At 47.8% G+C, this 24,387-nt stretch overlaps 1 protein-coding gene across 1 annotated transcript in view; it reads right to left on the minus strand.

The window, feature by feature from the left end:
* LOC100355689 (putative tetratricopeptide repeat protein 41) overlaps positions 1 to 24,387 on the minus strand; it is a 90,353-nt gene that overhangs the window by 42,638 nt on the left and 23,328 nt on the right. Inside the window, exons 5-9 of the mRNA XM_089308896.1 lie at positions 16,497 to 16,657; positions 11,299 to 11,716; positions 9,217 to 9,456; positions 3,439 to 3,637; positions 2,030 to 2,208 (exon numbers count right to left, since the gene is read on the minus strand). Of these exons, the coding sequence (XP_089165022.1) occupies positions 2,030 to 2,208; positions 3,439 to 3,637; positions 9,217 to 9,456; positions 11,299 to 11,716; positions 16,497 to 16,657 (1,197 nt within the window). The remainder of the gene's footprint in view (positions 1 to 2,029; positions 2,209 to 3,438; positions 3,638 to 9,216; positions 9,457 to 11,298; positions 11,717 to 16,496; positions 16,658 to 24,387) is intronic.

Consider the following 24,387-nt stretch of genomic DNA (forward strand, 5'->3'; position numbering starts at 1 on the left):
AACGGCTGATGCCGACTCTGCTACCTGGGCTGCGAGGCAGGCAGGAACCCGGAGAGCTACAATGAGCAGGGTGCCCTGATGTTTACGCTAGCAGAACTGGAGAGCGGAAGCAAGAAGCTTGGTGGGAGTGAAGTCTATAGAACTTGGTCGCAGTTGAACACGAGGGCCCTCCTGGAGGTTCCCGAGGGCTGACAGTAACATGGGGACAGAGGGCAGCCTCTCCGGCATCTCCATAGACAACGTCATGCTTCCAGAGCCACTGGAACAGCACAGAAGGTGTCTCCCGCGGAATTCACAGGCGCACATTCTGAACTAGGGTCCTTCATATGCAGAACAGCCCAACACGTGAAAGGTGGGGTGATTGCCATCCAGTGCCAACTGCCAGCACCACCGCTCCAGCCCCACAATGACCAAGCCCTGCTCAGCAGCTGCAGCCTTGCCCGGAAGGGCTATCACACAGCCCCTTGGAGATCTCCTCTCCCTCCAGTTTACTTTCAGCTTCTTGTTCTCTCACCTCCTCTGCTCTACTTCCTGACAACGGGCACACTTTCAGATGGACCCCAGCTCTCTTCTGCACACACCACATCCCAGTGGGCCTTCTGCGTAAAGGATTAGTGAGGCAAACAAATTCCAGAATTACAGAACTCATGCGTGGTCATCAGAATGAAGGTAAACAGTAGATGCTCAAGGACCAACAGGGGCAGATAAAGCCTAAATCCATTCCTAACTATGTGGGAGACCCCGGGCAACTTATCTCACCTCTCTCGAGGCTCGGTTTCTTTAATTGATTTCAATCAATGTATGACTAGTATTAAAGCAGTTATATGAGAATTCAACACAATGAGACATACAACGCATTTAACGTAGAGCCTGGCATATAACAAATGCTCCAAATCTATTATTAGGATCATGAGATGTGTAAACCTCATGAGGAGAAGGATTCCACTTGCCTTGTTCACCACTGTGTCAGTTAAGTCCTTAAGTCTACGGCCCAGGGAAGGTGCTCAGCTCGTGTTTGTTGAAAGAATGAATGAAGGTTATGACTGTAGTTATTAAGCTATGACATACAGAATAAAAGAGGTGGGGAGGAGGAGGGGCAATAGGGCCTACTTACGGAGGACAAAGGCAAGGAATATTAACCAGAGTGCTCTCCAAACACAAGCCAAGAACGTCAAGGGACATCTGTCCCACTGTGGATTATGCCACCCTTGACAGTACTGTTTCCAGTCCTGAATGATGGAGTTGCTGCTACAATCACTAGTCAGAGGGAGCACAGAACAAATGTGGAGGAGGGTGGTGAAGGAGATGCAGAAATAATTTAGGTTTTGGGTTTGGCACTGTGGCATAGTAGGTTAAAGCCCCAGCCTGCAGCGCTGGCATCCAATAGGGGCACCACTTCAAGCGAGTCCCATGCGGGTGCCATGGAGACCCAAAGGGAGCTCCTGGCTCCTGGCTCCTGGCTTTGTATCGGCTCAGCTCCAGCCACTGCCATTTGGGAAGTGAACCAGTGGACGGAAGACCTCTCTCTCTCTGTCTCTACCTCTCTCTATAACTCTATCAAATAAACAAAATAAACCTGTTAAAAATAATAATAACAACTTAGGTTTTGTACTTATTTAATCTGACATGTCAACTGGCCTCTCAGGAATGCTGTTGATTAAGCAATGATGCTACTAGTAGCTCTTACACCATGGGCATGAACCCTGGGCCAAGGGCCAAGGATGGACATACAGATAAAGAAGGAAGCTATTAGGTATGTGGTTAAAGCCCCAAGAAATAGAGTGCAAAGAAAACTAAGGACAAATCCCTAGAAAACAGCCACAGCAAGAAAATACACAGACGCCATTTCAAAACAAACACTTTTTCCAATTCTTTTTTGTTAAGGAATTATTGCCTTAAATTGTGATGAGGAGAAATTAGGGAAGTCTGTTGGGTTGATCAGAATTATGTGAAGAAACAAGGGAATAGCTATTTTGGCCACTCCATAAGCCGGCAACGTGGGCTACTGAGATGACGGGACTCGCCGTACCTGAGAACGTGTATCTCTTCCTCGCCTTGTGGCACTCATCTGCTTTGATCCTGGCCGCTGAGAGCAAATAGGCCCCAGAAATATCATATCCGGCCTCTGACAACTTCTTCCAGTAGTGAACGAGCTGCAGCCTTGTCCAGAAGCTCAGGCTTTGGATTTTTGACAGAAAGTCTGCAATACTGGTGACACGAGGAGGCATTATAAATCACAGTAGGACCTCGTGCTTTGAGAGAAGCTGTTCCTCTACTTACCACATTTCATCAGCCTCTTCAGAGACTTCTTAACTATCAGGACTTTTTAGGCCACCAGATAAATATGAGACTTTCACTCTTCAGCAGTCAAAGACAATTCACACCTGTCCAGGGTGCCCCTTCCTCCAGGCAGACTCCCTGGGTCTACCAGCAGAGCTCTTCTCTGCTTGGATGGTTCATTACACCATTGCTCTAGTGAAACATTTACCACATGTACAGTAATTCTTTGGTTCTAGATCTTGTCTCACCAGATGAAAGCATCTAAGGGCTTGGATTGTATCTTACTCATTTCTGCACCCTCAAGACCTAGCACAGTGTGGGAGAGAGGGTAGGTTAATGACAAGACATTTGCTGAGCTAATGCATAAAACGAAAAGAATGAAGAGAAATGGGAGGCACGGGACATGGGGGAAGGAAGAAGGGGCGAAAAAAACCATACAGGGAAGAAGAGAAGGGAAGGGAAGGGAAGAGAAGGGAGGGGAGGGGAGGGGAGGGAGGGGAGGAGAGGGGAGGGGAGGGAGGGGAGGAGAGAGTGGACAGGAGATTCTAGCAGAGGAACATGGTCAATCCTTCGCCCTTTTTTCAGCCCTTATCTTGTCCTCTCCCCAGAATTCCACTTAACTTTGAGAGGCATCCACATGGAACCAAAAAGGGAAAAGAATACTTTGTAGAGGAAATGTGTCAAATAGAGCAGCCCTGGGGACCCATCAACCCCAGAAGCTGGTGCCAGATGATGGTCACAGCTGAAAAAATGGACTGGCAGTTGAAGGCATTAATGTGTCTTGCTCAAAGGCACCCCTTGTATCTCAACAGCACTGGTCAAAGGAAGAAGCTAAATATGTACACATGCAATTATATAAAAATGGTGAGGAGTAGCTTTCGGTGCAGTGGTTGATGAACTACTTGGGATATTCACATCTCACGTCAGAGTGCCTGGGTTTCGATTCCACCTTCCTGCTAGTGGGCACCCTCGGAGGACTGTAAAGTAGGTCCCTGCCACCCATGTGGAAGCCCTGGCTTGAGTTCCAGGCTCCCGGCCTCGGCCTGGTCAAATCCTGGATACTGTGGGCATTTGGAGAAGGAGCCAGTGAGTGGAAAGTGTCTGTCTGTCTCTGTGTCTCTGCCTTTCAAGTAGATTTTTTTATACGGGGAGACTTACCTAGGGCTGGAGAGGAAGCTGCACAAGCCCGACCAGCACCCACTCATCTTCATATGCCACGGCAGTTCTTGGTACACTCTCCAGAAGGCGGACTGCCGCTGGAAGTATCTGACCAGGATGTGGTGGAAATAGGTTTTCCTGTGATTTGTGGGTTTCCGAAACGAATATGGACCGCTTTCTCTGACAGGAGTGATTACACCTATTTAAAAACCAATTGTAGTGTAATGCGGCTGACTTTCTAGTACATGAAAGCACTATGGCAAAAATACGACAACTCTGTGGCCATAATAAGAGGAGTAAAAGTCAAGACAGCAGGGGGGAGAAGTGTATCTTCTGATCCATTATTCTGAATTTGCCAAATAATCATTTATCATCTGATCACTGACCTAGAACTTGAGAAGCTTGTGATCACACTGGTTTTTTCATTGAGTCCTCCACCTCCTCAAGGAAATACGTGTAACTTAACTTTTCTACTTTAAGCCTACACCATGGTTACAGCTCGGATATGTACTTCCAAACATCTGAGGCTATGCACTTTGGAGAAGTTAATCCAAATTGCCTGGACTTCACACAGGCCAGGGCGCCACTGAACAAAATAAGTGGCAAATTCACTGTTGGAGCCATGGTTTCTTTATCTTGATTTCCAAAGAGAAATGACTCCAATGAATAACACTACCCAGAAATCAGCCTCTCAAGAACAGATGGTTTTGCTTCACTCAGTCATGGTGCATGCTGAGTGTTCTGCAATACTACTTGGATGTCTTCAGCCCATATCAGAGTGCCTGGGTTCGAGTCCTGTCTCCACTTCTAATCCAGCTTCCTAACAATGCACAGCCTGAGAGAAAGAGGGTGAGAGCTCAAATGCTTGGCTCCCTGCCATCTACATGGGAGGCCCTAATAGAGCTCCTGGCTCCAGGTTTCATCCTGGCCCAACCCAGCTGTTGTGACTTTTGGGAGTAAACCAGGGATGGCAGATCTCTCTCTCTGCCTATCTCTCTCTGCCTTTCAAACAAATAGTTCCTGGAAACATCTGTCCTTGGAAACTAAACTAGAAGTATTTTTTTTAATTTTCTGTTTGGCAACTTCAGCTGGATGACACACCAAGCCCAGCTCTTCATAAGAACTATAGGGAAGGTCAGCACTGCAGCTCAATAGACTAATCCTCTGCCTGCGGCGCCAGCACACCAGGTTCTAGTCCCAGTCGGGGCGCCGGATTCTGTCCCGGTTGCTCCTCTTCCAGTCCAGCTCTCTGCTCTGGCCTGGGAGTGCAGTGGAGGATGACTCAAGTCCTTGGGCCCTACACCTGCATGGGAGACCAGGAGAAGCACCTGGCTCCTGGCTTTGGATCAGCGCGGTGCACCGACCGCAGCAAGCTGACTGCAGCGGCCATTGAGGGGTAAACCAACAGAAGGAAGACCTTTCTCTCTGTCTCTCTCACTGTCCACTCGGCCTGTCAAAAAAAAAAAAGAACTATAGGGAAAGAGGAGCCCATTATTTATATGGCCATTGTGCATTTCCATTGAAATGACTTCCAGCTCACCCACTCATATGGAGAGACACCATGCTATCTGGTCTAAAGTGTGCAGGTATGCCCAAGGTGGCAAAGGCAGGGCTTAAGAGGCCCACAGAGGCCGGCGTCGCTGCTCAATAGGCTAATCCTCCACCTGCAGCGCCGGCACCCCAGGTTCTAGTCCCGGTCGGGGCACCGGATTCTGTCCCGGTTGCCCCTCTTCCAGGCCAGCTCTCTGCTGTGGCCCGGGAGTGCAGTAGAGGATGGCCCAAGTTCTTGGGTTGGGCCCTGCACCCACATGGGAGACCAGGAGAAGACCTGGCTCCTGGCTTCGGATCAGCACAGTATGCCGGCCGCGGCGGCCATTGGAGGGTGAACCAACGGCAAAGGAGGACCTTCCTCTCTGTCTCTCTCTCTCTCACTGTCCACTCTGCCTGTCAAAAAAAAAAAAAAAAAAAAAAAAAAAAGAGGCCCACAGAAAAAAAATAAAATAAAATTCCCCTCCTTTACCAAGAGAGGCAAAGGCATGTCTGTGGGCACTAAGTTGGGAGGTAGGGTGGGTGACAAGAGAAACAAAGAACCGGGGCAAAAATGATCCTGAATCCAAGTTCCGGTGCATTAAGCACAATGCTTAAAGTGTACTAAACATTTTCAGAGGCAACACTGTGTTTAATCTCCTCTTCTTACAGCATGAGGAGGATCTGAGTACGATTCCTCTTCCGACAAGCAAGGCTACTTAAATCAGACAGGTCAGGTGAGCTGCCCCAGTCAGCACAGGACCAGTAGCTCAGGGAGCATTTGACTTCATTCCAGTGCGCCTCCAGCTACAAGGGGGATGTGAGGAGAGGGTTGACCTCTGCATCGTCTTTGCATACAAAGTACAGCACGGTTCTCATTGACTTAATGCCTGACCTCTAAGTAGTGCTGTTGTCATCCTCATGGTAGGCCAGAGTATCCTATACTGATAGACAACTCCCAAATCTCAGTGACTCAAAAGAGCAAAGGTTTATAATGTACATCACAGGATCAGAGACCAAAAATTCCAATCCATGTCTCCTCACTCACCCCAGGACTGATGGAGCAGCCACCATCTTGAATGTTGCCAATGGTAACTCAGTCACAAGGCCTGTGATGACAAAGGAGCCAGGAAGTGTTCCTCATAGTGGGGTAGAGGCTGGGAACATTGGTGATGAGCTCAACCAGCCACTACAAATGCTTGTCGTAAGTACTAGAAGCTGTGCCTTACATGAATTAGCATTTTTAATACCCTCAAGGTAAGTACTGTTATTGTCCCTATTTTGCAGGTGAGAAACCTGAGTCCGAGATTTAAGCTAGGTCACACGGGATCTTTCAGATTCCAAAGCCATTGCTCTTAACATGAAATCCCTTCTAGTAGACATCAAAGTGATTTCCAGTAGGAGGGAGGGTAGACTCTCTGACAAATAGCATGTAGATGTGACAGTGATGTGAGAAGCCAATGGAAAAAGGCTGCTGCTGACCTATGACCACAGAGCCCTATAGAAATGGCTCCTCTTTGGTGCTCAATCCTCTGGGTTTGGTTCTCCAAGCAGACACTATTTCCAGTATGGACTCTCAAATCGGCAGAGATAGAGGCTGCTAGAAATAGCAGGCCCCCAAAACTAATAGCAGTGCATTCATTCAGCAAACATGTATTGAACATAACTAAGTGGGTCCCAGAGAATTCAGATGTGCTCAACAGTGTCTGATAAAACAAAACAACTTCGGGCCCACGGAATTCTAGACAGCCAGGTGATCTGCAAGGACCATTTGGGGAAGATAGTGGGTAGGGGGCCACAGGGAAGATAGATGAAGAAATTGAAAAGGAAATTAATGGTGGATAGCATTCCTGGAGTATGACTATGGGCCAGGCGGTTCTAAGTGCTTTGTGTGTGTTAACTCATTGAATCCTCGTAAGTAACAACCCTGTGTGATATCAGTTCATAAATGTGGGATCTGGGACACAGAGTGGTAAAATGTAGCCAAGGTCATCAACTAGCAGGTGGAAAGGCAGGAGTTCAACCCCATCTGGCATCAGGATCCCACTTGTAAGCATTATGCTATGTTGGCTCCTTCCATTCAACAGATGCAGAAACAAATAGGTTTCCCTGACTGGATTTGGGACAGTTTTATGGGGTGAAGGTTACAAAAAGAAATGGCAGAGGCTTTTCCCAGGAAAGGCTCCCTGGGAACCTGAGAAAGGTGGGGCTTGGGGACACACCTTTGCCCACATCTGATGGAGTCCACATCAACCTGGCACTTCAAGGGCTGACTGTTTTGGGACAAGAGGGCAAGGCCCTTGGCATGATGTCTGGTTTGTGCACAGTGGCCACCAGCAGCAGGGATAGTGGCGAGGCATCCACCTTGTAAACAGAAACCAGACGAGACTCTTTGATGACCACTGCCAACAAGCAGATGGGTGAGACATGGGGCACTCATGGGGGACCCCCAGGAATATCAGGAGCAGATCAGGGCTTCCTGGGTGGGTAGGAGGAACAGGTGGAAAATAGCACTGTTGTGACCTGGCCTTGTCTGATGACGTCCTGGTTGCACATGAAATAAATGAAATAATGTATAGGAAGTTAGGAAGTGCCTAGCACAGTAACAGGACTAAAAAACAAAAAAACTGGTTATCATGACCTGTATCAACAGATACAACAATGGCCTACTGGTACTAGGGCAACTCTCTCAGCTTTTCAGCTCCCCTTTACAATTGCCCTAATCCTTTTCCACCCTCACTAAGGTGCACGTGTACACACACACACACACACACACACAGAGTATATAAGAACAAACAATCTTGAGTTTTGGTGACAAAAGGGAAGGAAGGCTGCTCCATCACAGTCCAGGAATCAAAGAATGTCTCTAGATTAGATCATTAGGCACAAAATAGGTTACAAATCAAATGCTATGCTATTCAGAGTATTAATTTTAAAGGCAAGAAGCAGATGCATGTGGTTAAAAAAGACTAACTTGCCTCAAAATGATTGACATGCTATTTGACAAAAAAGAGTCAAAAGATAGCCCTTGACCAGAAATGTCACAGTGGTCTCAAGGAGTGTGGCCTGGCTGTTGATATTGTGGGCGTGGTTGCTTCTGGGGGTGAATTAATCTCCTGATGCCTCTGGCAAGGACTGGTGCTCACAGCCTGATCCTGCAGCGTGCCTTTCTCTCTAACTATAGGGCATAGTGTCAGCAGGGTTTTATTTTGGGCTTACCATGCAGTGAAGGGGGACAATGCATTCCCAGAATTTTAACAGCCACATTGTTCCCTTCTAGCCCCCACACCTACAAGAGTGTATTGTTCTGGGGGAAAAGCAGAAATGGAGCACATTGCAAACCATCCTACGGCAAGTGAGAAGAGATGACATTAAATCTAAGAGCAACTTCATTCCTAGGCCTGCTCTCTCCTCTACTTTACACAACTTAGAGATGGTAGGAACGACTACAATACAGATGGGAAATAGCAAAAAGGATTTACATTTTTTAAATGAAAGCTTAAAAGATCACAGTAAATATAAAAGGAAATGTGCAGGGAGCTTGGAATCTTGCCAGAGGACTCAAGAGTTTTCAAAGCCTGAGAGCTGCAGTTCTCTGTGTGACTGTCATAGAGTCTTCTGCTTCTAGAAGGGTTAAGAATCCGATTTCAGAATCAGGGCAGACACTGATAATTCCTAGCCAATATACTTGTCCCTCTCCTTTGTTGGTGACAGAAGCCCACGCTGGTTTAGGACGGCAGTACACTCAGTTGAAACCACTATTCTTCAGGTCCCCTTGTGTTTAGCTGTGATCACATAATGAAGCTCTGGGTCAAAGAGACAGAAGTGGAAATGATGATGAGAAATTGCAAGGACAGCTCCTTTAAAAGAAGCAGCAAGCTCTTCTTCCTCTCATCTCCTTTCCTGTTGCCTGGTATTTGATGGCTGGAGCTCTGGCAACCATGAGCATGAGGTGACCTTGAGAAGGTGAATGGGGGACATAGAAGGAGTTGGGTCGCAAGTGATTTTGTGGAGTAAATAAAGCATCCCAGAACTGCCTGTGTAGGAGAATAGGCCCTGGAGCGTCAGCCACTGAAGGCACGTCTCAGTCATTCATAAGTAAATCCAATTCCTAACTTACACTCTTAGAGATATGTTGCTGCACGGACTCAATCGTACTTCAGAAATCCCAGCTACAGGCTCTCCCTGTGTGCAGCTGCTCTGCCCCCTTAGCCAAACCCCTTAGGACCGGTTCCCAGACCCAGGCCTTACCGAGAAGCGTGTGCTCCACAGCGTCTCGCAGGGACTGGTGCCAGAAGTAGAGGAGGCCGTTGGGCTTCTCCTGGACCCACTGCTTGGTGGCGCTGCGGAAGGCAGCCCAGTGCAGCGTGGTCACTTTGTAACGATTGCTATAGCCCAGCATGTCCAGAATCTGGAGCAGCTCATCTTCCGTCAACCCACAGTGTGAGACGCACAACAAGCACAGGGTGTCAGTCACCCAGCCGTCCAGCCCTAGGCAGACAACGTGGGGGGGGGGGGGGGACAGTGAGAGTGAGTGTGTGCCGGCGGCAGCCTCTCCGATTTTAGTATATGTGCTGCCGAGGCGAGCATGTCGGGCAGCATGCTAACGTTTGAGGTGATTAATCCACTTACTCCTTTCCGTCGGCCGCAAGGCAAATACTAAAACTGCCCCGTCTTACAAACAAGGAAAATGGAGGCCACACAGAAGTCCATGCCGAAAGGGAATTTGAACCCAGAGCCAATACCGTTACAACTATACCATCTACAGTGACACAACTGCCACAGGTAGAGCTAGCGTTACAAATGCAAATTGCCGGTTACTGCACTGAGCGTTTCGGCTGAGCAGTCCTGACTTCGGGTTTCCAAACCCCAGATTTGTATGTGTGGGTAGGGGCAGCTGTTCTACTGGATTGCCCTCCTGCCACGCTCTCACAGATACCCCTGAAGCAGCGCTATTACTCCCCTGACTTAGATGTTCCCTCCAAAGCCAGATTTCCTGCCGGCTTTAGGACGCCCCAACTCTAAAGGGACCCTTCAGCGCACTGAGAGCAACGCCCGCACAGTCTGCCAGTCCGAAGTCATTTCCTGTGCTGGGCTGGGGTGCAGCTCTAAAGCACCTGCAGTCCGTGGGCAAGGCAGAGCTGGTCAGCCTCAGCAGAAGCTTCCCCTCGGCTGAGCTCCCTGGGCCCGAGTCACTCGGGGTCTCTGGGTACCGCTGAGGGATAGGGCAGTCCTTGGGGGAGGAGACCTGGGCTTTCCTACCCCGTGCTGGAGATCGGGGGTAGCACAGCCATGGGCCACTCTCACGGGGACCACGAGAGGACAAAGTTAGACTCTCAAAAGCCCAATTACTGAATATCATGAAACAAATCCCAGACCAATTTGTGGAACAAATTGTTTACCACAAACAACAGACTCAGCTAGAGGACGCTCTCAAGGGAACCTGTATTCCTGCTGAGGAGACGCCTTGCAGAGCTGAGGCAGGCACGGGAGCGTCAGAGCAGAGGGCGCACTGCAGCAGAGAGGCCAGGGGAGCAACGGGGCTTTCTCCGCTAGGAGGGACTGCGTCAGCAGGGGGCAGCAAAGATCGCTCAACCCGAGAATGCCGGGCACGCCTGTGTCCTAGGGGAAGACCCAAGTCTAGAGGACCGTCTGAGCCCATGGTCTCCTTAGCAAAAGACCACGGTGGTAAGTAACAACCAAAGACACCCAGCACCAAGGTCATCGGACCCGAGCTCGACCCAACAGAGACATGGGAAGGCGAGAAACGCTCACTTGACTGAAACAACCCCGGCTTCACTGAAAACAAAATCCGCTGGTGGCATTAACTTGGATTGACTGGATTAGGTTTCCGTCATTGCAGGACCGTGGGCTCAAAAGTGAGGTTAAATTGAAGTATACAGATGATGAAGATCCATTTCTTAGGCCCCTGAAAAATGTGACTGAAACTTGGGCCAGACGAGTACAGTTCTCCTTACAGTCCACACAGAGATCTCTAGAGAGGGTAGTCAGATTTAGCAAAGAAAAATACAGGACATCCAGTAAAATTTGAATTTCAGATAAGCAACTAATTAGGGTTTGATATGAATGTGCCTCGTGTAGTATATGGGATATACTTACACTGAATATTATTTTTAATTTGTCAGCAATTAAAATAATTTTAGCATAAGTATATCCCAGATATCATAATTCTATAAGATTACTTGCTAATTATCTGAAATTCAAATTTACCAGGGCACCCTCTATTTCTCACAACTCTGTCTCTAGACCCTCCTCTGCTGCAGCGAAGCCATACGGTTTCCTCACCCAGCTTCCACACCGCCCAAGGCCTACCTTGTCGTGAAGCCTCCTTACAAGTCCAACTATAGTCTTCAGTCCAGCGTTTCAGGATCAATCCCCAGAGTTCCTGAATAGAGGCCGCCTCCAAGTACTCACTCATACACTGGAACTCATTTCGGTAGATTCTACATTCTTTCAATTCATTGGCAAGGATCAGGAGTTTTAAAGGATTGCTGTTTGCATTATTCTTCAAGGCATATCTGCTCTGTTGGAAGGGGTCTTGGTTGAGAATGGAGAGGTGCTGTCTAAAGACCTTGAGCTTCATTTCGTTATTGTCCATGCTAATGAGTTCCACAGTCCTCACATCTGGGCGGGCATACAGTGACTTGTAGGGCAGGCTGGAGGAGACAGTGCTCATGATAAATTTGCAATGAGGAGAAAGCGAGTGTGGCAGCCAGGAGAAATCTCTTGCCTGATGGAGATAACCAGAGAACCTTGGACACTTTAAAGACCTTCACGATTCCTTTGCCAATGGCTTTCAAATTTAAAGTAGGTGGAATACTGGGAAGAAGTCTAGGGTATGGGTTGGGATTACTTATTCATGGTAAACCGCATGGTAAAACTCTTTTTAATGAAACCATATTTGACTGACCCACCTATCTGTTAAGAATCTGATCATGCAAATGTGGAGTCTTTTTAAAAAGAGGTTCATAAAGTCACAGACTTTTATAGAATGACCTATAATAATAATCAGAGAAAACGTAAGAGAGAACAGATAGAACCATTTGGTTGAAAAAGAAGACATTATCTTATGCTGAAGAATTGTCTCTTTGTACAGCCATAATTAAATGTCTCATCTAATTCATTCCGCTAACAAGCAGCAAAGCTGGAATTCAAACCCACGGTCTGGTTCCTGAGTTCAATGGCTTTACTTTGGAACAAAATAAACATCTAGTAAAATGTTTTCTCAGGGTCAGTGCTGTGGTGTAGTAGGCTAAGCCTCCACCTGTGGCACCGGCATCCCATATGGGCACTGATTCAACTCCCAGCTGCTCCATTTCCAATCCAGTTGCCTACTAATGGCCTGGAGAAGCAGTGGACAATGGCCCAAGTACTTGGGTTCCTGTTCCCACATGGGAGACCCAGAAGAAGCTCCTGGCTCCTAGCTTTGGATCGGCCCAGCTCCAACCATTGTGTATATCTGGGGAGTGAACCAGTGGATGGAAGACCTGTGTCTCTCCCTCTCTCTGTATCTCTGCCTTTCAAATAAATAAATAAATCTTTTTTTTTTTTAAAAAAAAAAAGACCTTTTCTCCAGTTTTTTAAGTCATCCCCCTCCTCTCTTCCTCTTTGTCTAGTAACAGCAACTATTACATTTTGTCTGCTTCCGCTGAGTCAGGCATTACGTTGAGCATATCTTCAGGAATTGACTGTATTACCATGTTTTTTATTGTCTGTATCTTAGAATATTTTGTCATCTCTTGGGGTCTTTCAAACCAATAGAGAAACTACCATTCTGAAAGCTAGCCAGTTCTTGGGATTGGTGGACAGCTTGCCTGCAATATGCCCCAATCCAGCTTTTAAAATATATTTTAAAATTTATTTATTTATATTTGAAAGGCAGAGGAACAGAGACAATGAGGCAGGAAAAAAGCTCCCATCCTCTGGTTCACTCCCTAATTGTCAGCAACAGCTGGGGCTGGGCCAGGCCAAAACCAGGAGCCCGGAACACAGTCTGAGTATCCAACGTGAGTTGCAGGGACCCAAGTACTTAAGCCATCACCTGCCAATTCCTAGGGTGCACATCAGCAGAAAGCTGGAATGGTGACCGGAGTCAGGTCTTGAACCCATGCTCCACTCTGAAAAGATGTGGGCATCCCATGGGCATCCCAAGTACTATACCAAATAGCCAACTCCCAATCCAGCTTCTTTTGTAACTTTCACATACCAACTCAGTATTTTTTCTGCCCTAGATCAACCAAGAGCCAGGTATCAAACAACTCGTGGCAGCCCCTGGGCCCTAAAGCCACCAGTTTAAACTGAACAGTCCTGAATTGTTTTTGTTTTTGTTTTTTTTTCCACAGGCAGAGTTAGTGAGAGAGAGAGAGAGACAGAAAGAAAGGTCTTCCTTTTTCCATTGGTTCACCCCCAAGTGGCCGCTACGGCCGGAGCTGTGCTGATCCGAAGCCAGGAGCCAGGTGCTTCCTCCTGGTCTCCCATGTGAGTGCAGGGCCCAAGCACTTGGGCCATCCTCCACTGCCTTCCCAGGCCACAGCAGAGAGCTGGACTGGAAGAGGAGCAAACGGGACAGAACCAGCGCCCCAACCAGGACTAGAACCTGGGGTATCGGTGCTGCAGGTGGAGGATTAGCCTAGTGAGCCGCGGTGCTGGCCCAGTCCTGAAGTGTTTAATCTGCCCCTCTAGCCTTTCCCACGGAAACCCAAGTTCTATTGACTCTGGCCTAAGTTTCCCCTTTTGCCTTATGACCACTCTGATATTTCCTCTGGGGCCCTTCGTGTCCCCTTCTCTCAGGAAAAATAAGTGATACATTCTTCCAGTGCCATCGCCTATGGCGTCACTCAGTCATCTCTCTGTAAATTAAATTTTGAGGGTAATTTTAATACAGTAGCTCACTCAATCCCTACAACAAGCATCTGGAAAGGCAGAAGAGGCCACTGAAGCGTCAAGGGGCTGAATATCCTATCTAGCTCATTCTGCTAGTAAGTGGGTGGGCTAGGATTCAAGCGTGGGGCCTGGCTCCAGAGGCAGGCCCCTGACCACTGCAGTTCATCCCTACTCAGTTCTCCCTCCTGCAGAGTTGTGCCCAGTACCTTCTTCCATGAAGCTGCCTGGAAGGCCAAATTCTTTCATTAGAGTCTCTCTTGGTGCTACAGGCCAATCCATAGCAGCAGTGGTAGCAAATGTAATTTTTTTTTTTTTTTTTGACAGGCAGAGTGGACAGTGAGAGAGAGAGACAGAGAGAAAGGTCTTCCTTTGCCGTTGGTTCACCCTCCAATGGCCGCCTCGGCCGGCGCGCTGCGGCGCCGCACTGATCCGATGGCAGGAGCCAGGTGCTTCTCCTGGTCTCCCATGGGGTGCAGGGCCCAAGCACTTGGGCCATCCTCCACTGCACTCCCTGGCCACAGCTGAGAGCTGGCCTGGAAGAGGGGCAACCGGGACAGAATCCGGCGCCCCGACCGGGACTAGAACCCGGTGTGCCAGCACCGCAGGCGGAGGATTAGCCTATTGAGCCGCAGCGCCGGCCACGAATGTAATTTTATACTTATCCAAGTTCTTGCTTTCATGAAAGTCTGTCATTCCTCAATAAAATGAAGGTTCTGTTTCTTTGCGGACACCATGGATGTCTTTGCTTATGGTGCTTTGCCCATAGTAAGCAGTCAATAATTACTTACTGAATGTACAATGGATATCATGCGTTAAATTAAAAAGCAGGGAGTTGGCATTTAGCCTAGGGGTTAACATGCCCACATTCCATATTTGGCATGCCTGGGTTTGGTTCCAGGCTCCAGCTCCTGATCCCAGTTTCCTGACAATGCAGACCCTAGAAGGCAGTGGTGATGGCTCAGGTAAAGTTTCTGCTATCCATGTGGAGAGATCTGGATTTTGTTCCCAGATCCTGGCATTTGTTTTTGGTTCCAGTCATTGCAGGCATTTGGGGCATGAACCAGCTGATAGGTCACTCTGTCTGCTTCCCTTTCTCTGTCTCTCAAGTTAAAAGGAAAAAAAAGATTACAAAACGATATGGTGGGACAGGCACTGTGGCACAGCCTACAAAACCAGCATCCCACATGAGCTGTGGTTCAAGTCCCAGCTGCTCCACTTTCAATCCAGCTTGCTGATAATATGCCTGGAAAAGGGCCTGGGTTCCTACAACACATGTAGGGGGCCCAGACACAAATATGCATAGCATATATAAGTAGCCATAGGAGTATATGACACCCACAAAATGATTTAACAGAGATGAGTTCTATTTTCCTTCTTTAACCTTATTTTCTATAAGACCCATTTATTACTTACAGAATTTTAAAGAAACTACTTCCAAAAGATTGACTGGTACTAAGAAGCAGTAGAGGTTTAATGCATCTAGTATTATTTCAAACAGGAAAAAAGAGATTTAGAATATGCAAAGTCAGGGGGCCAGTGTTGTGGCATCATAGGCTAAGTCTCCTCCACCTGTGGCACAGGCATCCCATACAGGTGCCAGTTCATGTCCCAGCTGGTCCTCTTTCAATTCAGCTCCCTGTATATGTCCTGGGAAAGCAGTGGAAGCTGGCCCAAGTGCTTGGGCCCCTACACCCATGTGGGAGACCTGAAAGAAGCTCCTGGCTCCTAGCTCCTGGCTTCAGATCAGCCCAGCTCCAGCTGTTGTGGCCACCTGGGGAGTGAACCAGTGGATGGAAGACTTTTCTGTCTCTCCCTCTTTCTGTAACTCTATCTCTCAAAGAAGTAAATAAAATCTTTGGGGCCAGCGCTGTGGCATAGCAGGTAAAGCCGCTGCCTGCAGTGCCAGCATCCCATATGGGCACCGGTCCAAGTCCCAGATGCTCTACTTCTGATCTAGCTCTCTGCTATGGCTTTGCATCAACCCAGCTCCGGCTGTTGAGGCCAATTGGAGAGTGAACCAACGGATGGAAGACCTCCCTCTCACTCCCCCGTTCCCTCCGCCTCCCCCTCTCCCTCTTTCTCCTTCTGTAGAACTCTGACTTTCAAATAAATAAATATTTTTTAAAAATCTTAAAAAATGTTTATGTAAAATCAGTGATGAGACAGAACAAACTATAAAACATAAAGAACATAGAAGTCCAATAAATGACTGATCAAAGCATAAAATAGGGGGCATATCTGTTGCAAGGGTGAAGACCACAGTTTTTGGGACCAGACTGCTCATGTGTGAATTCTGAGTCCACTACTTAATTATCTTAGGACCTTAGACAAGCACCTTTGTCCTCAGTCCCCTCTGTAAATATGAAATATGATCAGTCTCTTCCTCATATATTGTTGTGCATATTAAAATGTGTTAATATTTTTTAAAATTCCTACAACGGTACCCAGTCCATTGCAAACACTGTAATAAGTACTTGTGCAATAGGATAGAAAGCAGTAACTAAAAGTAACATTGGTTACACTCAGAAACATTGCTGCAATGACAATGAGTTATGCATATCTTCAATAATGGGGTCTCCTTTCTATAAAATAGCAATTAAATAAGGGTTCTTTTAAAAACATGTTACCTTCTGACCTGAAATCCCATAAATACCAATCAATTCTTCGATTCCATCTAGTACAAGTATACATGGCTTTAAACTGATGGAAGCAATGAATATTTCTACAAGAAGTGAAAAGACCAAGATATTCGATTCTTCGTTAACAATATCCATTTCGAGCTGAGTACCTACAGCATAGAAATTTGCTCAAGTTAGGTGAAATTGTTTTCATCATTGCTAAAACATGTTAATAGGCTGGGGAGCAAAGGAGGTTGGGAAAAATGACTGCTAGCCTCAGCTATACCATTGACACATGTATGACACATATATGTGCACATGTGATTAGCATCCTCAAAAGCTTCAATCCCAAAAGGGTATCATTACCCAAAATGGTAATGATATTTACCACCAGATGTTGCCAATGCATTCTTAGGATTTTGTATGAAAAATATCTGTGAATGATCCAAAGCATTACTCTCAATCTCCAAAAAGCAAAAACAGACCCCGTTGGAAAGAAATGAAACATCAGGCTCAGGGGTCATGGCGTGTTTAGGGATCATGGCCACCACCCTTGGTTCTTCCAGCAAGGCATATATGCAGCATCTGCTACTCACTGCCTGGTATATTTGGTCCTAGCCCACATAAAGCCTAGCAAAACCAGAGCCAGTGCTATGGTACAGCAGGTTAAGCCATGGCCTGCAGTGCTGGCATCCTGCATGAGCGCCGGTTAGAATCCTGGCTGCTCCACTTCTGATCCAGCTCCCTGCTAATATGCCTGGGAAAGCAGCAAAAGATGACCCAAATACATGGGCTCCTGCACCCATGTGGGAGACCCGGAGGAAGCTCCTGGCTCCTGGCTCTCCCTGGCCCAGCCCTTGCTGTTGCAGCCATTTGGGGAGTGAACCAGTGGATGGAAAATATTCTCTTTCTCTTTTTCTCTCTCTCTCCTTCCCCTTCCCCTGTAACTTTTGCTTTCAAAAAAAAAAAAAAAAAACTTAAAAAAAGTCTAGCAAAACCAATCCTAAGTCTACCCCCATTCCCCCTCCATACACACAGAATCCCAGGCATTACTAGGGAAAACTAAGCTATAAACCAGGAAACAGCCAAGGAGTTTGAAAGGACCAACTTTCAGACTATAATCAAGTGACTTAGTAGCAGAAAACTGTGACCAACTACTTAATATCCTGAAGATGTTTTACAACAAACAATTTCTGTCTTGCTTTTGTTTTTCTAAAGCAATGTTTTCCATAGAAATATAGGCATATCAGGGTCCAGAAAAATCAAGTCCCAGCTTTAATTAAGTATCTGAGATGCATTAAGAGTCTGTTAGAATTATTGAAGGCAATTGTTTTGGCCAGCGCCGCGGCTCACTAGGCTAATCCTCCGCCTTGCAGCGCCGGCACACCAGGTTCTAGTCCCAGTCGGGGCGCCGGATTCTGTCCTGGTTGCCCCTCTTCCAGGCCAGCTCTCTGCTGTGGCCAGAGAGTGCAGTGGAGGATGGCCCAGGTGCTTGGGCCCTGCACCCCATGGGAGACCAGGAGAAGCACCTGGCTCCTGCCATCAGATCAGCGCAATGCGCTGGCCGCGGCGGCCATTGGAGGGTGAACCAACGGCAAAAGGAAGACCTTTCTCTCTGTCTCTCTCTCTCTCACTGTCCACTCTGCCTGTCAAAAAAATAAAAATAAAATAATAAAATAAAAATAAAAGATGAAGGCAATTGTTTTGAACAAATATTTATTGATTGCCTACTATGTGAAAGTTCTGTGCTAGATGTTGAGAGGAGACAAAATGGTCTGAAATATAAGTCAAGGACTTTAGGGAGGCGGGAATGAGCTCTGTTCACAAATACCACCTTTCAAGGCAGCATGTGAGTGGAAACCCCTTGGAGCGATGCAGACATCACAAGGAAGAAAGTTCCTCACAGAAGACATCTGAGATGAGCCTTGAGAAATACACCATTACAGATGAGAAGGGTGTATCATCAAGAAATCGGGAAGGGAAGGGAAGGGAAGGGAAGGGGAGGGGAAGGGAAGGGGAGGGAAAGAAGACAAAAAAATTAATCTTGATACTGCTGCTTCTGTTTTGTTTTTTGTTTTTTTGTTTTTGTTTTTGTTTTGACAGGCAGAGTGGACAGTGAGAGAGAGAGAGACAGAGAAAAAGGTCTTCCTTTTGCCGTTGGTTCACCCTCCAATGGCCGCCGCAGCCAGCATGCTGCAGCCGGTGCACCGCACTTATCCGAAGGCAGGAACCAGGTGCTTCTCCTGGTCTCCCATGCGGGTGCAGGGCCCAAGCACTTGGGCCATCCTCCACTGCACTCCCTGGCCACAGCAGAGAGCTGGCCTGGAAGAGGGGCAACCAGGACAGAATCCAGCGCCCCAACCGGGACTAGAACCCGGTGTGCCGGCGCCGTAAGGCGGATTAGCCTATTGAGTCACGGTGCCGGCTGCAGCTTCTGAGTTTTTTTTTTAAATATTTAAAACCATGGACACTGTTGAGACTTCAAGACTTGAAACACAGAATTCTAGAGCTGGAGGGGTTCCTGGAAATCATCTAGTCTAGACCAAATCCCTCACTCTGTAGATGAGGAAACGGAGGCCTACACACTGAGGCCCTGAACCCACAGGTCCTTAGGAGCTGTCACGATACTTCTCACAGTTTGTTTCAAGCTATACGTAGTTGCCCTTTCTCGGCCTATATGGTTCACTCCCACTTGGGGGGAGCCCACAGAGATGTGGATTCACAAAGCAGGCACAGAGGTTAAGAGACAAAGCGGATATGACTGAACCTCAGGAGGTACACGCTGGCTGGCTGATGGTAAAGCATCACACCACTACTGACAGTCCCAGAGTGAATCCTAGGCAATAAATAGACAAGCATCTCGAGGATGATGCTCACTGATTTCTATCTTTTAAAAATTGTATTTAGTTATTTATTTTAGTGATTTACATTTTACTTGAAAGGCAGAGAGATACAGAAAGAGAGAGAGAACTTCCAACTACTGATTAAATTTTGGGAGTAAGGCTGTAGATGGAAGACATCTCTCACTCATTCACTCTTTCAAATAAATAAATCTTAATGAAACACACACAAACTGGCACTGATATAGATGCAGGTGTCCCAACCGCTGTACCACCCACTCACCCCTAGATTTATATTTTTGTATACAAAGGAAAGCACTCGTGTGTGTTCAGTGCTTTAAAATCACATTTTGAGTTACTATAATTTTTTTCTCAAAATGATATTGAAGATAAAGTCAGCATGACTAGCAGTGGAAAATTATCCTAAACATGCCCCTCTATTCTGGCTGCAGCAACCTGTCTCTACTAAACGACAATGGCCCATGGGTTATTTAAGTGGTCACATCTCAAGTGTTTAAACATGCACTTAATGATCTAGCTACTGACTAACCCTGTTACTTTTTAGAAATGTTGCATCTCGGCCGGCGCCGCGGCTCACTAGGCTAATCCTCTGCATGTGGCGCCGCCGGCTCACCGGGTTCTAGTCCCAGTCGGGGCACCAGATTCTGTCCCAGTTGCTCCTCTTCCAGGCCGCTCTCTGCTATGGCCCAGGAGTGCAGTGGAGGATGGCCCAAGTGCTTGGGCCCTGCACCCCATGGGAGACCAGGAGAAGTACCTGGCTCCTGCCTTCGGATCAGCGCAATGTGCCAGCCGCAGCACGCTGGCCGTGGCAGCCATTGGAGGGTGAACCAATGGCAAAAGGAAGACCTTTCTCTCTGTCTCTCTCTCACTGTCCACTCTACCTGTCAAAAAATAAATAAATAAAATTTAAAAAAAATAAATGTTGCATCTCATCATTCAACACTGATTGAGAACCTTCTGTCCTGTGCCAGGAACTGGGTCCAACAATGGTTCATAAACTAGGCATGACCATGGGGCTCACAGGACTCACATGATGACAGGATCATCACTAAGTCACCTGGAGCACTCAGGAGCACAGTTTCAGTTTCTGGAGGGAGACATAATGGGACCAGGACTATACTGGCCTCCTGCCCATTCAAAGCTGGGGGGAGTAAGAGAGAGACCCCATCAGCCCCTCTTACAGAGGGGTGACCTTTGGGTGGGGCCTTAAGGGGGAGAAGGATTTCATTGACCTGAGCAAAGGGACAGGTGTTTCAAGAGAAGGGGACTGGGGCCTGTGCAGTGGCACAGTGGGTTAACGCCCTGGCCTGAAGTGCAGGCATCCCATATGGGCACCAGTTCTAGTCCCAGCTGCTCCTCTTCCAATCCAGCTCTCTGCTTTGGCCTGCAAAAGCAGTAGAAGATGGCCCAAGTCCTTGGACCCCTGCACCCGTGTGGGAGACCTGGAAGAAGCTCCTGGCTCCTGGCTTTGGATTGGCTCAGCTCCAGCCGTTGCGGCCATCTGGGGAGTGAACCAGCGGATGGAAGACCTCTCTCTCTCTCTCTCTGCCTCTCCTCTCTCTGTGTAACTCTGACTTTCAGATAAATAAATAAATCTTAAAAAGAAAATAAAAGAGAAGGGGATTGAAGGGACACAGACAGGGATGTCTGGAAGACACTGGTTTGCTCCAAGGTTACCATACAGTGTAGCAAAAGGCAAAGAAATGAGGCTGAGAAGTCACATGACCCATGCACAAACTCCACCAAGGATTTCTGCCCACCACCAACCTGCACAGACTCTCCTGACACCTGATGCTGGGAGCAGAGCCTGAGGGAAATCAGTCAGGAGTGAAACTTTGCTCTGTTGGCCCAAAGATGCAAGATAAGGCAGACATGAGGAAGAGGCACCTTGTTTGACTCCCTGATGTTGGTCCTGCGATTCTGAGCCTCAACCAGGCATCTCATCTGCAGGATAATGGCACAGATGTGTCTTTGGGTGTAGTAAAGGAGATGCTGATAAGCCCTTTAGCACAGTGGTGCCTGGTACTCAGCAAGTCGCCACAAGAACGCTTTGTTATCCAGGGCTGCCAGCAGGTTCCATGCAGTACCATGCAGGAAACATGTCAATAAGAAAGCTAGCAACTCTGACCTTCTGCAGGACCTGCCACAGCTGCCCACAAGGTGTGGGGGCTGGGAGAGCTGGCCACAGGCAGTTCTTGTTCCTAAGATCCCATTATCCTGTGCCAAGCAAGGGTGGAGGATAGAGGAGCAGAAATGTGAGCCTCACCCAAGAGTTGTGGTCTGGGACAGGAAGGGCCCCCTGTTCACAGCCCACGACGGAGCTGTAGGCAGAGACAGCTGAGACAGCTGCCAGCAAATGCTCTCTGCAAAGCAGCTGACTCTGCTCCAGGCCCCTGGCTCTCAGGCTCGCTGTGTTCTGGGCAGCAGCTCCGTTCCTCCGCCCACACCCACCTGACCCTGGTGAAACCCAGCCCTAGAGCCCAGGCAGCAGCTGTGGACGCCCCATGCTCACAAATCTTCCTTCCCTTCTTCTTCCTAACAAGAGTGGTTTCTCCAAGCAGCCTGCCACTCCTGCTTCCTTCTCCAGTTCTGCCAGGAATAACACAGCAACAATAATAAACAGCAACAACAATGACAGCAATTGTGTGATACTGTTTGAAGTTTTTTTACATGACTGTATTTTAAGACTCAGCCTCGCAAGGGAGGTGCTGTTACCCCATCTTCATTTTACAGATGAAAAATTGGAGCCCACCCTGCCACCCACATGGGAGACCTGGATGGAGTTCCAGGCTCCTGACTTTGGCCTGGCCCAGCCCAGCCCCAACTGTTGCAGCTATCTGGGGAGCGAACCAGCAGATGGAAGGTCTCTTTCTGTCTCTCCATCTCTCTGTGTCCCTCTGCCTTTAAAATAAATAAATAAATCTTTTAAAAAAATACTACAAGATTAAAAAAAGGGGGGGAGGGGGCCAAAGAGCTTAAGTAAACTGCCTAAGATCACACCGTTAGTGAAGAGCCAGAGTTATAGTCCAAGTTCAGAACCGCAGCCCTTCTCCTTGGCCCCCACATTAACAAGGAGGGGTACTCTTCCTAGAAGGGATCAAGTACTCACAGTCTGTTCCCAAATTCATGCTACTATCGGCAGCCTGAAGATCTGTGTGTGGGAACCTGCTCTGTGGATAGCAGGTAAAGTCGCTGTCTGCAAAACTAGTTTGAGTCCCAGCTGCTTCACTTCTGATCCAGCTCTCTGCTAATGTGCCTGGGAAAGCAGCAGAAGATGGCCCAAGTGCTTGGGCCCCTGCAACCACGTGGAAGACCCAGAGGAAGCTCCTGGCTTTAGACCGGCCCAACTCCAGTCATTGCAGCCATTTGAGGACTGAACCAGCAGATGGAAGATCTCTCTCTGCCTCTCTCTGTAACTCTGACTTTCAAATAAATGAATCTTTAAAAAAAAAAAAATCTGTGTATTTGGGGTGGACGTTCACCCTGGCAGTTAATAGCCTGGTTGAAACACCCATATCCCCTATCAGAATGGCTCTGCTTCTGATTCCAGCTTCCTGCTAACAGGCACCCTGGGAGGCAGCAGGTAGTTGGGTCCCTGCCACCTGCCTGGCAAAACCAGATTGAGTTTCCAGCTTCCAGCTTCAGGCTGTCAGCTTCAGCCTGGCCCAGCCCTGGCTGTTGAGGACATTTAGGGAGTGAACCAGCCAGTGGGAGATTGTTCTCTGTCTCACTGCCTCTCAAATAAATAATAACAATAATAATTTTTTAAAAAGATCTATTTGAAGGCTGGTGCCGCGGCTCACTAGGCCAATCCTCTGCCTTGCGGCGCTGGCACACCAGGTTCTAGTCCCGGTCGGGGCGCTGGATTCTGTCCCGGTTGCCCCTCTTCCAGGCCAGCTCTCTGCTATGGCCCGGGAGTGTAGTGGAGGATGGCCCAAGTGCTTGGGCCCTGCACCCCATGGGAGACCAGGAGAAGCACCTAGCTCCTGCCATCAGATCAGCGCGGTGCGCCGGCTGCAGCGCACCGGCCACGGCGGCCACTGGAGGGTGAACCAATCCTTTCTCTCTGTCTCTCTCTCTCACTGTCCACTCTGCCTGTCAAAACACACACACACACACACACACACACACAAAGATCTATTTGAAAAATAGCTGTTTTATTAGGAACTTTTTGTACTCAAAAACACTCATTTAAAATAACAACTCACTTTGGGAATAAAATCATAATTAGACATGTGCAACTGAGTTTGCCACAATGAACACCTTTGGGATGTGCCAGAATAGGATTAGTTGCAATACACCTGCTTCCACAGATTTTGATATTACCCAGTTTCTATGCCCTCAGCAATGCCACCATAGGAAACCTGTGCACACACAAGCACCCCAATTTATTCATGGATATACCACACACACACAAACTCCAATACCCTTCCCTTCATTCAGAGATATTACAGATCCCCCCCAACACACTCACCCAAGGACACCCACATATTCATTCCAGACCCAGAGCACATACGGCTGTGTGCCCCTGCGTGAGAACAGATGAACTCCCCAGAGCCAGCAAGATCTGACACACATGGCAAACAGCAGAGCTGATGGTTATCAGTGCTCACTGTACACCAAGCATGAGCTAAGTGCCTCCATCTTGCGTACTTTATCTTAGTCCACTCAACTACCTGTAAGGCACATTTCTGATTATCCAGATTTTACAAATAGGAAGATTGAGCTACAGAGAGTTAAAATCACTGGCCCAAGGTCACACAGTGAGTAGGTGGTGTGGCATGCTGTCTGAATGCAAGGGTCAGCTGCTCCTGGAACAAAATTAGACACAATGCGGATCCCACACACACTTGTCACTCACTGGAACTCCTTGCATCTTAAATGTCTCACAGCCAAAGCTAAAACCTTGATTTCCCTTAAACCTGCTGCCCCTTCCCAGCTCCGCTGAAGCTGTCCCATCTCAGTCAACAGTCTTCAACACCCATCTTGTTTGCAAAAACCAAAAGCTGGGAGTTGTCTTGATTCCTCCCCGTCCTTCA

The sequence above is a fragment of the Oryctolagus cuniculus genome, chromosome 11, assembly GCF_051225735.1.
Source record: "Oryctolagus cuniculus isolate XC-2025 breed Fujian yellow rabbit chromosome 11, ASM5122573v1, whole genome shotgun sequence".
NCBI classification, from domain to species: domain Eukaryota; kingdom Metazoa; phylum Chordata; class Mammalia; order Lagomorpha; family Leporidae; genus Oryctolagus; species Oryctolagus cuniculus.